We start from the raw sequence: 14152 nt of genomic DNA, 5'->3' as shown, positions 1-14152 counted from the left end.
TCTAAAATATTGAGAGCTTCAAAGATAAGAACATAAGAAGCTTTAATCTGGCCTATTCAGGAAATATTATACTCACCTCCAAATGATTAGTCAAGAAAAGATTCCCAGCAGGGATATACCAATCATTTGAGTGAGTTCAGCTTGTATTTAACTCCTGTTTCTGAAGGTGTCTACAGGCTGTGAACTCAATGAATGGAGAATGTAAGGTCCAATACCTGGCAGTATGTACAGAGTCAGCTGACACCCATAATGGCCCTAAAAACCAACCAACCTCAACTGGCTGAAGTAGGTGGCTGGAGACTGGAACTGAGGGTGGATTAGTACAAAGAAATTGGACTTAAGAATTATAACTATGTCACCTGACCCAAATTAACATGAACTGGCAAAGTTTCTATTTGATCCTGACAGGAGCTGAATCTGTCTTGTTTGAGGCTGACCTGAAAGACTAACTTTGTTATTATCTAACATTTGTGTCAGGAAGTTCAGGTCTCTTTTGAGTTCCAGGTATATTCACATAAAGATAATGATGGAGTGAAGTGTTTCCCCTCTGTGCTAAAACTGCAGTAATAGTGTAAATGCAGCGCTATCCAAAGTCAGAGTTCCATCCATCACCAGTGGTAAATGGAGTGAAGCTCTTGGAGGAGGAATTCTCAATCTGGTTTGCTTAGGAGGGAGTCAGGACCTTAACATCTAAGTTACATGACATGGTGTTGAAAGATAATGGCAGGTTTATATTACACGGATTTGTTCCAGGGTTAAATCCTATCCACATCTCATGACTTACTTTCTGTCCTCACCCAACATAAAAATTCTTCACTGTTAATACCATAATTTTGATGAAGGAAAGCAAGAATCAGCTCATTAGGATAATATAAAGGGCCCATAAAATATAATACTTGCAGCACATAAACCAAATGCTACATGATAAACTATGGAATACAAAATGGATTTCAGAATACAAAGGGAATGTGGGTGACTCTTTCCCAAAGTTTTTAGGTGCCCTTGGCTCAGTGGTAGAGCTCTCTGTGTCGAAGATCAAGGGGACAAGAACACATCAAGTGGGTGGAAATTTGTCCTCAGTCACTGGAACTGAACACACCCACGTATCATCCTCCACTTCCATATTTTCCACCGTCAGCAATTGGGAACAAAGATTTGAGCATATAATCTAGGTTTCAAATCTCCGTGCAGTACTGGAGAGCACTGCAATGCTCTCACTTTTGATGAAGGTTACTTTGGAGATACCTGGCTGATTTCTAATCATGCCACAATTGGATGAAAAGCAGTGAGATACCAGCATTCCAATCCAAGAACACCAAAACCATTCATTGCTATCTTTGGACCTTGCTACAGACAAAACAACTACAAAGGCAGAGACACACAAGACTGCAGATGCTGGAATCTGGAGCAAAAATTAAAACTGCTGGTGAACTCAATGGGTCAAGCAACCCTGCTCTCAAATTCACCTTGACTATCTCTGACACTTCTCTTCCCTTTTCTGGATCTGTCTCATCTCAGTAGGAAAATGTATGATTGATATCCACTATGTACCTCTACAACCACCTCTCTACATTTCCTCCCACCCTTTCTCCTGTAAGGACACCATCACCTTTTCCTAGTTTCACTACCTCCATCTGTTCTCAAGATGAAGCTTTCTGCTCTACGACTTCTGAATGTCCTTCTTTTTCAGGAAACGTGGCTTCCCCTCTACTATAGTTGGTGGATCCTCACACACACACATCTCCTCCATTTCCTGAATGTGTGCTCTCACTCCCCCTTTCCCTTGGACAGAACAGAGACAGAACTCCTCACCTTTCAACCTACTAGCCGTGCATCCAGCATATCATTCTTCGCCACTTCTGCAATTCCAACGGGATCCCATCGTCAGGCACATTTCCTCTCCCTGCTCTCTCTGCTTTCCATAGGGACCATGATCCTGGTCTGCTTATCCCTCTCCACCCCCTCCACATCTCCCCAGTCCCTGGCACTTTCCGCTGCAAAAGCTGGAGGTGTAACACTTGCCCCTACACCTCCTCCCTCACCTCCATCCAGGGACCTAACAGCTCTTCCAGGTGAGGCACAGATTCACATGCACCTCCTCCAACCCTGTCTACTGCATTCACTGCTCTCGACATGCCCTCCTCTACATCAGTGAGACCAAGCATAGACTAGGCCACTGTTTTGCAGACATCTGCACTCTGTCTGCCATGGTCTTGTGCTTCTGGTTGCATTTTAACTCCCTTTCCCATTTCTACACCTGTCTGTCCTTGGCCTTCTCCACTGCCACGGTGAGGTCAAATACAAACCAGAAGAACAGCTCCTTGTGTTCCCCTTGTGTCTCCCTTTGCAATTGAATCCTTGACTTCCTGACCAATAGATTGCAATCAGTAAGGATAGGCAGCAATACCTCCAGCACGATTATTCTCAACACTGGTGTCCCACAAAGCTGTGTTCTTAGCCCCCTACTTTATTCCCTATACACTCCCTACTCACTCTACAGCAGATGCCATCTCGCTGCCCTACACTGTTTTCTGGAGCATCAAGACAGTAAAGACACCTACATTAGACTATTGTTTATTGACTACAGCTCTGCCTTCAATACTATAATTCCAAGCAAACTCATCACCAAACTCCAAGACCTGGGACCTCAAACACCTCCGTCTGCAACTGGGTCCTTCTCTGCATCCTTGACTTGCTGACCCACAGACCGCAATCAGTAAGGATAGGCAGCAACAACTCTGGCACGATTATTCTCAATACTGATGCCCCACAAGGTTGCGTCCTCAGCGCCCTACTCTACTCCCTATACACTCATGACTGCGTGGTCAGATTCTGCTCTAATTCCATCTACAAGTTTGCAGATGATACCACTGTAGTGGGCCGTATCTCAAATAATGATGAGTCAGAGTACAGGAAGGAGATAGAGCTTAGTGACATGGTGTCATGACAACAACCTTTCCCTCACATTTCAGCTACACAAAAGAGCTGGTCATTGACTTCAGTAAGGGGGCAGTGCACATGCTCCTGTCTACATCAACGGTGTTGAGGTTGAGAGGATTGAGAGTCTTAGGAGTGAACATCACCATTAGCCTGTCCTGATCCAACCACATAAACACCATGGCCAAATAAGCTCACCAGTGCCTCTTCTTCCTCAGGAGGCTAAAGAAATGTGGCATTTTCCCTTTGACACTCACCAACTTTTATCGACGCACCATAGAAAGCAACCTATCTGGATGAATCATGGCTTGGTACATCAGTTGCTCTGCCTGGGACTGCAAGAAACTGCAGAGAGTTGTGGACATCACATAAACCAGCCTCCCCTCCATGACTCTGTTCTACACTAAAGACCCCACCCACCCTGGACATTCTTCTCTTCTCCCCTCTCCCATAGGGCAGAAGACACAAAAGCCTGAAAGCATGTACCACTGGGCTCAATGACAGCTTCTATCCCACTCTTATAAGACTATTGAACAGTTCCCTAATACGATAAGGTGGACCCTTGACCTCACAAACTACGTCATTATGACCTTGCACCTTATTGTCTACCTGCACTGCACTTTTTCTGTAGCTGTGACACTTTATTCTGCATTTTATATTGTTTTACCTACATGCACTGTGTAATGAATCGATCTGTATGAACAGTATGCAAGACCTCAGTACAAGTGACAATAATAAACCAGTTCCAATTCCAATGGTATAAACATTGAATTTTCCAGTTTCAGGTAATGCACTCCCCGTATTCCTTTCCCACTCTCACCAGTCCATCCAGGGTTTCTCTCCCCTTGTTCACCTTTTCCATCCTTTGTTACCCAGACTCATCACCCTCTCCCACCTGGCTCTACCTGCCCACCACCCACGCACCTATCTATCTGGGTTTCTTCTCCCTTGGTTCACCTTTCCTATCCCCTCCCCCACCTATATCCATCTGCCCATCATCCCTCCCTCATTTGGTTCCACCTATCACCTGCCAGCCCTTGCCTCACCCTTTTCTCTCACATCCATATACTGGCTACATTCCCTCTTCACTCTCTGTCCCCAAACATTGACCACCCCTTTGCCCCCACAAATGCTGATTGACCCATTGTGTTCCTCCAGCAGTTTATTTTTTGCTACAGTAGCAACTCATTGGCTATGAAGTCTTTTGGGACATACAGAGAATGTGGAATGTGATATCACGAACAAAATAAATAAATTCCAGTCACACGCAATACTCTCCAATCACTCCATAAGCGCGATGTGTGGAAATGCAGCTGATGTAACTAACCTTGCTTATTTGCCCCATTTTGCTTGATACCTGTAATCTCATCATCTTCAGATCTCTCCTCGGCGAGTCCAGGGGGCAGCATATGTCCTTTGATTCTTGCTTCCCTATTCCTAGGTAGACTTTGGCTCCGTTGTTTACAAACTCTACTGTGAGAACCTGGTCCCTGCTCACACTCTACCAATGGAAAAGGCCCGTCGCGGTCATGGTTGTGGTGTCTCTGAACAGGCAACGTTGCTTGTCGTCTCCTCTCAGGTGACATTAATCCTGTTCTACCAGGGATGTACTCTGTTTCAGGAGGGATAGTCTGCAGGAAGTGCAGCCCCGAACTAGTTAGAGGGGTTTCAATCAGATCCTGCCATGACCGTCGCTCTCTGTATGAAGATCTACAACCGGATGAATGTGTACTTCCTGATGCATCATGTCGTGAATCCTCGGCCGATGAGTGTGAGTATGTTGATTCACTCGAGAAGTGACGCCCGTGTTTAGGTTCAGGAAAGGGACTTGAAGAGTTCATCTGTACAGAGTGACCAGAAGCAGTTAGCCAGTGTCGAAACAATAGATAACCAGCAACAGATGTATGTATTGTTCTGTAGGTATAAGCCATAAATTGCTGTTTGTGATATCTTTACCTCGCCAACCTCTCTTACTCTTCACCCTATGAGATTTCAGCACTTGTCTAAATCTGGACTCTTGCAAATCCCTGATTCTCTCCTCTCCACCACACTTGTTTGCCCTTTAAGATGCTCCTCGAAACTTATGTTTTTAACCAAGCTTTTGGTCACACATCCTAAAATGTCTTCTAGGATGTCAAATATTGTTTGATAATTGTTTCCTTGACCCTCTTTAAGAAGTTATACTCTGTAAAAAGTAAAGGTTTTCATTTTTGTTGTGTGCAGCTCAGCTTAATACAGCACAAGTGGTCATTTGGCCCTTTGGACATGCTAGCCCTTGGAAAAGGCTTTCCTTCCACATATTTCCTTTTACAGTATCTATCCAAAATCCAATTAATATTGAATCTGCATCCAATCCCCTACCAGTCACTGCATTTCAGAGCACAACAGCTTGCTCCTTCTTTTACAGGTGTTCACACTTATTAATGAAATTTGATCACTCGGTTTTCCAAATATGTCAACCTTGGATCAGCTGGTACTCTCTTGTCTGTCAGAAATTTGGAGATTCGAGCCCCACTCCAAGACTTTAGTGCATAAATCAAACAGCACACCTATGCAGTGTCAATGAACATTATGTGAGTGTATGAGGTGTTTTTTTGCTAATACTGTAAATACAAATGAGCAGGACAGTGGACTGATACTTACTGATGGTGTCCGGGGATACGTGTCACACACAGCTGAAGGGCCTTCTGCTTTCACAGTTAAGGAATCATTAACATCCTCTTGGTCACTTTCACTCCAGTAGTCTAATGAGGAATAAAAACACCTTATTACAAATCATCATTCAGGCCCAGAATGGGAGGAATGCATAACTTTGAGAGATGCAATCTCAAAGATTGTGACTTTGCACTGGAGTCACTAATTATCCTGTTTTCTTTACTGTCAGAATTCTAACCCCTGTTCCTTCTCTTTTGACCAACTGGGATGCATGGTCAATATGAAGCCTAGCCCTTTTATACAAACTACTGACTGACCACTAGTGGCTCAAGTTGTTATTTGTGAGATTATTTCAGGAAACCCATGAAGGATCATCAGTGTAATCTATTCTGTTTCTCTCTCAACAGGTGTTGCCTGACCTGCTGAGTATTTTCAACAATTTCTGCTTTTATTTTTAATTACTACCACTGATAGATTTCTGTATTGAAGGGTGCATTTGCATTTGGAGGATGCCAGTATTTGTGTAAGTGTACTGAGGAGCAAACTGTGGTCCCTGGTTCCCCCACATCTGTTATCCTGATTCAAATGACATGCCATGCAGGATATGATGCTTTGGTCTGCACTGGTGACTTTAGGTCAAGCTTTGTCTGACCAAAGTTTATAAAGAAAATGTTGGCAATCATTGAGGAACTCTCCAATGTTCACTACCCCATGTTCCCACAGTTAACAGTTAATACTGCTTGGGGAAAAGGCTAATTTTATGAATTTACTTGCTTCTTATGCAGCTATTTGCCCATTCAAGGTTGGGCAGTATTCCCAGCTTTTGACCTATGTAAAGTCATTCCAGATATTTAACAGGCATGCACAATTTACCTGGTTGTTAACTGCCTGGTCAGGATTATATCTCACTTTTACACCTTTTGTTATTCTTTTGTAAAAAGTCCTACATTATCTAGAAAACCCAGAATCCTGAGTATTTGTTTGGATGTAATGGCCTGGAAATTCATTGGTCCATTGGTTGGGAGATTGTGGGTGTGTTCTTTTCTTTCATTTCTTCATTTTTTGGGATCTGAGCATAACTGGCATGGCCAGAACTTACTACTCATCCTTAATTGAACTGAATGGCTTATCAGGTCATTTCACAGGCTTTTTAAAAGCTATGGGAGTCAACATGACATGGTAATGATTGCTATGGTCCTGGACTCCAGTGTCTGAGGGCTAAGACATCAGGAGCAGCTGCTGAATGGCTCTAGTCCCCTTACTTTCCACATTGCACCATTGCAGGGTGCTCAAAGTAACGTATCAGGTAAATCCACCATCAGGTTTGGGGGTTGAGGGGACAGAAGATTGGTGTTCAGGAACTTGGTTCAGTTTGGGGCCTTGGTTGGAGTTTAGGGGTCTGATTGGGCAGCTGGGAGCTTAATAGGTAAATTGGGCAAGAGGTGGGGGATGATCAAGAAGAAATGCTGAGTTGGGGTGGGGGAGGGCAAACGTGGTCAGGTTGGTAGTGGTGATAGAAGCACGGAACAAGAGTGGGGGGCCAACCGGCGGTCTGGAGCAATTGGTGAGTTGAGAGCAGAGTGCGCGATCAGGGAGTGTGAGGTCAGAGTGAGGGATGATCGGAAGGTGGGAGTGGTGAACAAATGAGAGCAGTAAGTAACAGAACCTACCTCAGTGGGATTCCCAGCTCTGGGATAAGACCTGCTCAGGGAACAGCTCTATTGTGACATGCTTGTCCTGAGAGTGCGCAGCGACAGATGTGCATTGGAACAATGTGATCTAACTCTCCAAACAACACTGTAAGGAAGTGCTGGATGGAGGATTACGTCATTCCACAATCATCTGACAGGAAAAATACACCTTTGGTGTAAGCAGGATTTGTGACTGGAAAAGCCTGGTGAAATTCCCAGAGTGGTGCAATTCCAGCTGGAGCTCTGGCAATTGTTTTCTATTTCAGGAAAAATTGACTTTCATATGCAAAAAGTGGCGCTGCATGCATGAATTTCCTGGCCAGCAAGTTGCAGCTCTGTTCCGCACATGGGGATGGGTGTTGGTAACATTACACATCAGTCGATATATCTCCAAGTCACCGAGAAACACGGCTGCATTAAACCAGCTTATATTGGATTAAAATAAGACAGGGAAAGGAGTACCCATTTCGCCCTGCAGCCTACTCCCCTATTCTATAAGATATGCACATTGATCGGTATTCCACGACAACTTTACCCAACAAAAGTCTGCCAATCTCAGTCTTAAAAACTTTAATTGACCCCCTCTCATCATTCTCTCACCCAAAGTAGTTACTTACACTTTATATACTGCAGAAAACTGAATATAGTTTTAATATGTTCCTTATTCTTCAAAATTCTTTGATTTAAAAGGAATCTGAGGGGCAACTTCTTCACACAGAGGATATATGGAACAAGCTACCAGAGGAAGTGGTTGAGGCAGGTACAAGAACAACATTTTAGAAACAATTGGATAAGTACATAAATAGGAAAGGCTTAGAGGGATATGGGCCAAACCTAGGCAAATGGGACTGGCTTAGGTGGGCAATTTGGTCGGCATGGACGAGTTGGGCCAAAGGGTCTGTTTCTGTGCTGTTTTACTCTATGACACTATGTCTCTAAATTTATGACAGAACCGTAAGGAAAGTGGAGGTGATTACTTCATTATTTTTCAGGTCAGAATCTGGTGCTAAACTGCTTCTTTGTAGGAACGGGACAATGTCCTGAACCTGAATTTCTGAATGTTTAAAGGGATAACACTGCAGTATCACAATGAACTGTCAGCAGAGCAGTTAAATTATGATACCAAAAGCCAGAGTTCTGGTACATTGATTCAGAGATGTGTTTTAATCTCACTCTGGCAGCTGGGGAACTTAAATTCATGCCATTAAATAAATCTGGAATTAAAGCTCATCTCACTAATGGTAACGATGAAACAAATGGATTCCCGTAACAACCCATCTGGCTCATTAATATTCTTCAAAGGAGGAAGTCTGTTCCACCCTCACCCAGTCTGGCCTACATGGCACTCCAGGCCTAACAACGTGCTTGACTCTCCTCAGTACCATTCAATTAAGGATGGATAATAAATGCTGATGCTGCCAGCAACATCCATTTTCGAGAATGATTAAAAAAGTCTGCAGGTTCAGGAGCTTTACCCAGCCCTGCGAAATGAGTAACAATGACTAAAATGGTGAGTGACTGTTCTGCCCACACAGCCATAATTTAAATTTAGTTGGCCTTTACATTCAACCAAGTAATCTCCTTCTGGACATGTCACACTCATGGGGTTGTGACTGCTAACTTTCTGTTGGAATGAGTTATATAATTCTTCACACATCATGGCAAAGTTGTGCCTGTGGTACAATACTTTTTTTTACAGACTTGGTTTTTCAAATTAAAGAAAAGGTTTCTGAAGAGAACTAAGGATGAACTGTTGACATTTTCATTGTTGTTTTTGAAATCTCCTCAATAGATGCCTTAATGAGCTATTCATATCTTCAGTGATTAACACCATGCTGCATTGTGATATTGTTATTCAGCGCTGTGATTTTACCCACTGATAGTGGGCTTATCATTGATGGACCAGATGATTTGACCTGTGCAAAGCCACAACTGGCTGCATGTTTTAGTTCCTGCTCAGAAGTTGATCTGATTGGTGGATGCCTTTGCCGAACTGACAACCTTCCACTACCAATCACGTTCCCGCCATGGTGTTGGGAGCTAAATTTTCTGATCCTTGTGTTGGTGGGCGGCATCCTCTTCCAGAGATACAGAGTCTGCCGAGAATTTTCCGTGCACGTGGCAGCAGGCCTCAGAGTGAGAAGTCCCAGGAAGGAATAGCGTCGCCAGCTCAGTCTGGGAGTTGGGGATGGAATGAGGATGGTGTGGGGTGTAAGGGAATTGGTGTGAGTGGGTGGTGGTAGGAAAAGCGGAGGTCACCGTAAAATGGGAAAAATATCATATTTTGGGAGGTATTTTGATAGAGGGAATTTGGTAAAGAGTTATTTCTATCTGCGATTTTTGTAATGGATTTTGTGATCGCACCCTTTAGAAAAGCCATGGGTGATTAACAAACCATCATTGGTGCTGCTTCTCCAAAATGTCGCGAAATTATTAACCTGTTCGGCATCTGAAAACTACTTCACCCACTTATGTTGGGAGGTTTAGTTCACAGCAGGAAAGGACGAGGGTGGAGTGGGAGTAACTATACCACAAGGCCTGGTATAAATAGAGATTTATCTTTTCACATGGGTGAGAAAACACAACCCAGCCCACATAATGTCAACCTCTTGTGAAAGCCATAATAAAAACCTGCATAATGTGGGTTTATTGTAGTTAAATGTTTCCACTGATAAATCCAGTTTAAAATTATAAAGCTTCTGTTTATATCATTTTTATCTAATAATATAAAACAACAGTTAAGCATCTCTTAACTCCATTATCTGGTTAGTATAAGTAATAAAGTAAAACAAAGTGCCACTAAAGTTACACTGTCTTCTCATTCTATCTGTATTTAAACTTCTTTGATAGGGGAACTTGCACCTGAGGGGTATTTTGTTGATTATTTTCTTTTATACTTTTGAAGAAATGTTGAGTGGTGAATATTTAGAAACTGGCAGATAGATATTGATTACTAGAATAGCGTATTCAAACCAGAACATCATCAGCTCCCAAATCAAGAAGCAAACATTGGCTGAGATACTACATTCTGAGATAGTACACTCTCTCAAGAGTCAATCCTTTATATCTTGGCTGAGGCTTTCAATTACATTCATAGTGTTATGAATTATGACAACACAACACATTTTTGTTGCAAGCCCTATGCAGTAAATTATTTACAATGCTTACCTAGCACTGCAGTGTTCGCCTTCCAAATGGATGGCCAGATGATTTAGTAAAATTACATCCAATCAGGCACTAGGAGTAATTGAAATGGCCTAAAACAATAGTTTAATTGGAGTATTTCTCTTCTATGTTCAGAGAGAAGTGCTTATCTCCTCTTGGTGTCGCTACACTGCACAAAATGTCATCACTTCAGCCTTAATCCTACCATATCTCATGGGAGTTTGGTATTTGGGAAGCAGAGGCTTAAACATAGACATAGAAACATAGAACTGTACAGCACTAGATAGGCCATTCGGCCCAAGATATTGTGCCTATCTTGATACCAATTTATACTAAACGTCCTCTTCCTGTGTATCATCCATTTCCCTCCATTCCCTTCATATTCATGTGTCTGTCTAAAAGCTTCTTAAACTCCACCAAACTGCCTGCTTCCACTATTACCCCTGGTAACCCATTCCAGGTACCTACCACTCTCTGTGTAAAAAAGTTACCTCTCACGTCGCCTTTAAACTTCCCCCCTCTTAATAGCATGTCCTCTGGTGTTTGACATTTCTACCCTAGGAAAAAGATTGTGACTGTCTACCCTATCTATTTTTCTCATAATTTTAAAAACCTATGTTAGCTCTCCCCTCAGCCTTCGACACTCTAGGAAGAACAACCCAAGTTTGTCCAACCTTTCCTTATAGCTCATACCCTCTAATCCAGGCAGCATCCTGGTAAACCTCTTCTACACCCTCTCCACAGTCTCCACATCCTTCCTATAATGGGACGATCAGAATTGCACACAATGATCTAAGTATTGGCCAGAAAGGAATTAAAATTTGCAAAACAGCTAACTGGAATAAGCCAAAGACAATGGAAACAGACAAGCCAAATGTCTTTGTTCTTGCCATGTGGTCGAAGGAATGGAGGCTACCATTTTGTGAGACTGTTTTTGCGGCCACCATTTTGTGAACTGTTTTGTGAACTGGTTCTTGCTCAGGGATGGTTTGATCATGGCAATTGAAAGTGGATGCAATGAGGTCCCTAACAATAATTTGCTAAACCTGAGATCACTTCCAAATAAGAAACTGTTTCTGAACTATTTACTTGATTAAGTAGAAATGGCAGGTTTATAGAAAGAACAGCCTGTTACCTGAAGTAACCTGAGCTCAGTGTTGGGCTGACCTGGCTAAAGTGGTTTCAACTGATCTGACTTGGTGAGAACAAAGAAAGTTACCTGAGGCACAAGTCTGGTGGAAGAGCAATAAAGTAACACTGCTTATAACCTTGGGCTAGATCCAATGAGAAGCTGACACCAGCTAGCCAGATGAGCCAGAGCCAACAAAATCGAAACACAACAGTTTGATTTGATAAGAAAGAGGATAAGAATGGAAGGTTTTGGGTGTAGGTGTGTGCGCAAGTGGGTGTGTGCGCAAGTGGGTGTGTGCGCAAGTGGGTGTGCGCACAGATATTTAGTTTTGTATAACTTGCATGTTTGTTGTTAACTGAACCATTAAAGGTAATGGTAAGTTAATACAGATTCTCTCTGTGCCTAATCAATTACAGGAAGTCCCCGACTTACGAACGCCCGACTTACGAACGCCCGTACTTACGAACCGACCTTCGTGGTCGGTTGGTAAGCGGGCCCAGCTCCCGATCCTACCACGGCGGCGGTACACCTTCTTTGGCCCAACCCCGGGCCAAGTGCGTTATGTGCGGCAGGGCCCATGTGCGGCCACGATCCCCGGCCCATGTGTGCATGCGCGGCCATGATCCCCGGGCCGAGTGCGCATGCGTGGACACTGTTCCGAGCTACATACAAAATCGGGTTATGAACAGTCTCAAAAATGGAACTTTTTCGTAACCTGGGGACTTCCTGTATTGTTGTTGAGGGTGAATACCCTGCATCATAATTGGCATCCCTGTTGGGGCTCGAGGATAAATCTCTCTGTTGAGTCAGGGGGAGACTCAAACCGGACCAGATTGGTGAAGCACAGAGAGAAGTTGGGGGCTGGGTAGTTGGTTGTTACTAACCCAGGATGAAAAGTTCAGGGAATTCTGCAAGTCCAGGGGACTTGGATTGTTTTGATTGAAGGGGACTCCTTCAGAACTATGTAATGGGGAAATGGCCTCAATACAGAGAGTTTGCAGGTCACGCCGGCAGTGAAGGGAAAACTGCTGGTGAAGCGCTTTAGAAGGCTGCTGAAAGAAATTGTCAGTCATGGAACTTAAACAAGTACAGAAACCAGTAGCAGGTGGCTGTTTAATTGAGGATTGGATAGAATGTTGGCAGCAAACTGGAGAAGGACAGATTGGAAGAGGAAATCAAAAGGCTCCGTGAGGATGTAGCCTGCCTTAAGGAGAAGGTTACTGATCTACAGGGGCAGAGGAGCATGGATTTGAACCAGTTTCAGTTGCAGTGTGAAAAACTGGTTAAAGAAAAGAGAGAAGAAGTAGCTAAGAATGAAGTGGAGGGATTGAGGAAACAGTATGGTGATTTATAAACGATTATGGATGTGATACAGAAATCAGTACAGGAAAAGAAAAATAACACTGGAGATCACACAAAGTGTCTCAAGCAAATAGAAAAGCCGCAGGGCCAAATCACTGCACATAGAGGAATAATATGTGCTTTTGGATCTGAAGCAGGGGAGGAAGGTGGTGAAGGAGGGACAGGTTGAGGAGACTCAGCAGATGAAGTGGCCAGATACGGTCCTGAGGATTCCCCACCAACATACAACCAAAAGGAGCCGGTGCTAATGTCAGCACCAATGGCCCCCTGGACCCCCCTAGTTACTACCAGGGAGGGGGGAGACGGGACAGGAAATAAAAAGCAGAATATAACATATACTACCCCCTATGGGCTACAGCAACTGGGAGATATTGCTCAGGATATTGGGACATATGCCTGGGGGTGATCCTAGGGAGCTGTTCCCAGGCAACTCACCAAAGAAGGGGGCGGCACGGTAGTGTAGCGGCTAGTGTGATGCTATTACAGCGCCAGCGATTGGGGTTCGATTTCCGATGCTGTCTGTAAGGAATTTGTATGTTCTCCCGTGTCTGCGTGGGTTTCCTCCGGGTGCTCCGGTTTCCTCCCACATTGCAAAGACATATGGGTAGGTTAATTTGGGTTTAAAACGGGCGGTGCGGACTCGTTAGGCCGGAAGGGCCTGTTACCACGCTGTAAATAAAATGTTAAAAATTTAAAATTTAAATTTAAAAATTTAAAGCAATACACAGTTTAAGTGATGCTGAGGAAAGTTAATTGATTATAATGTGTTTGCATCCAAACATACACTCAGCTTTGTCAGTAGTACAGCGACACAGTGGGGGAACAAATGAGGAGTTAAAGAATGCTATATTGACTGTTATGGGTATTAACAGAGGGGACGGTAGATGTGCTAAGCAAATGTTAACAGAGGAGAGGAGAACGCCCCACTGCATTTGTGTCCTGCCTATGGATGGTGTTCCAAAGATATATGGATTAGCATTAGATCGAGATCATTTAGAACCAGAACCCTCAAATAGATGGTTAAGAATTTTAGTGTCTCACAGCACCGACGAATCTAGAAAGGTGTTGGAACTTTTTGATCCCACTGACCCTGCACATACTGAGGCATGGATACTCAGCAAAATAGTTAGAGCATGGGAGAAGGAAATGCTGGGGTTAGATTCTAACTTCGGGAAGACTTCAAAAACAGCTAGAATGTTTCCCCTTCAAG

General features: G+C 43.5%; 1 protein-coding gene across 2 annotated transcripts in view; it reads right to left on the bottom strand.

Moving 5' to 3' along the window:
• Nucleotides 1-14152, bottom strand: part of si:ch211-26b3.4 (connector enhancer of kinase suppressor of ras 2) — a 563588-nt gene that overhangs the window by 14028 nt on the left and 535408 nt on the right. For both annotated transcript variants that reach the window (XM_052021060.1, XM_052021061.1), the window contains exons 20-21: nucleotides 5581-5681; nucleotides 4265-4778 (exon numbers count right to left, since the gene is read on the bottom strand). In XM_052021060.1, coding sequence (XP_051877020.1) covers nucleotides 4265-4778; nucleotides 5581-5681 — 615 coding nt within the window. The remainder of the gene's footprint in view (nucleotides 1-4264; nucleotides 4779-5580; nucleotides 5682-14152) is intronic.

This window comes from Pristis pectinata, chromosome 8 (genome assembly GCF_009764475.1).
Source record: "Pristis pectinata isolate sPriPec2 chromosome 8, sPriPec2.1.pri, whole genome shotgun sequence".
In the NCBI taxonomy this organism is placed as follows: domain Eukaryota; kingdom Metazoa; phylum Chordata; class Chondrichthyes; order Rhinopristiformes; family Pristidae; genus Pristis; species Pristis pectinata.
This window is presented reverse-complemented; position numbering and strand designations above follow the sequence as displayed.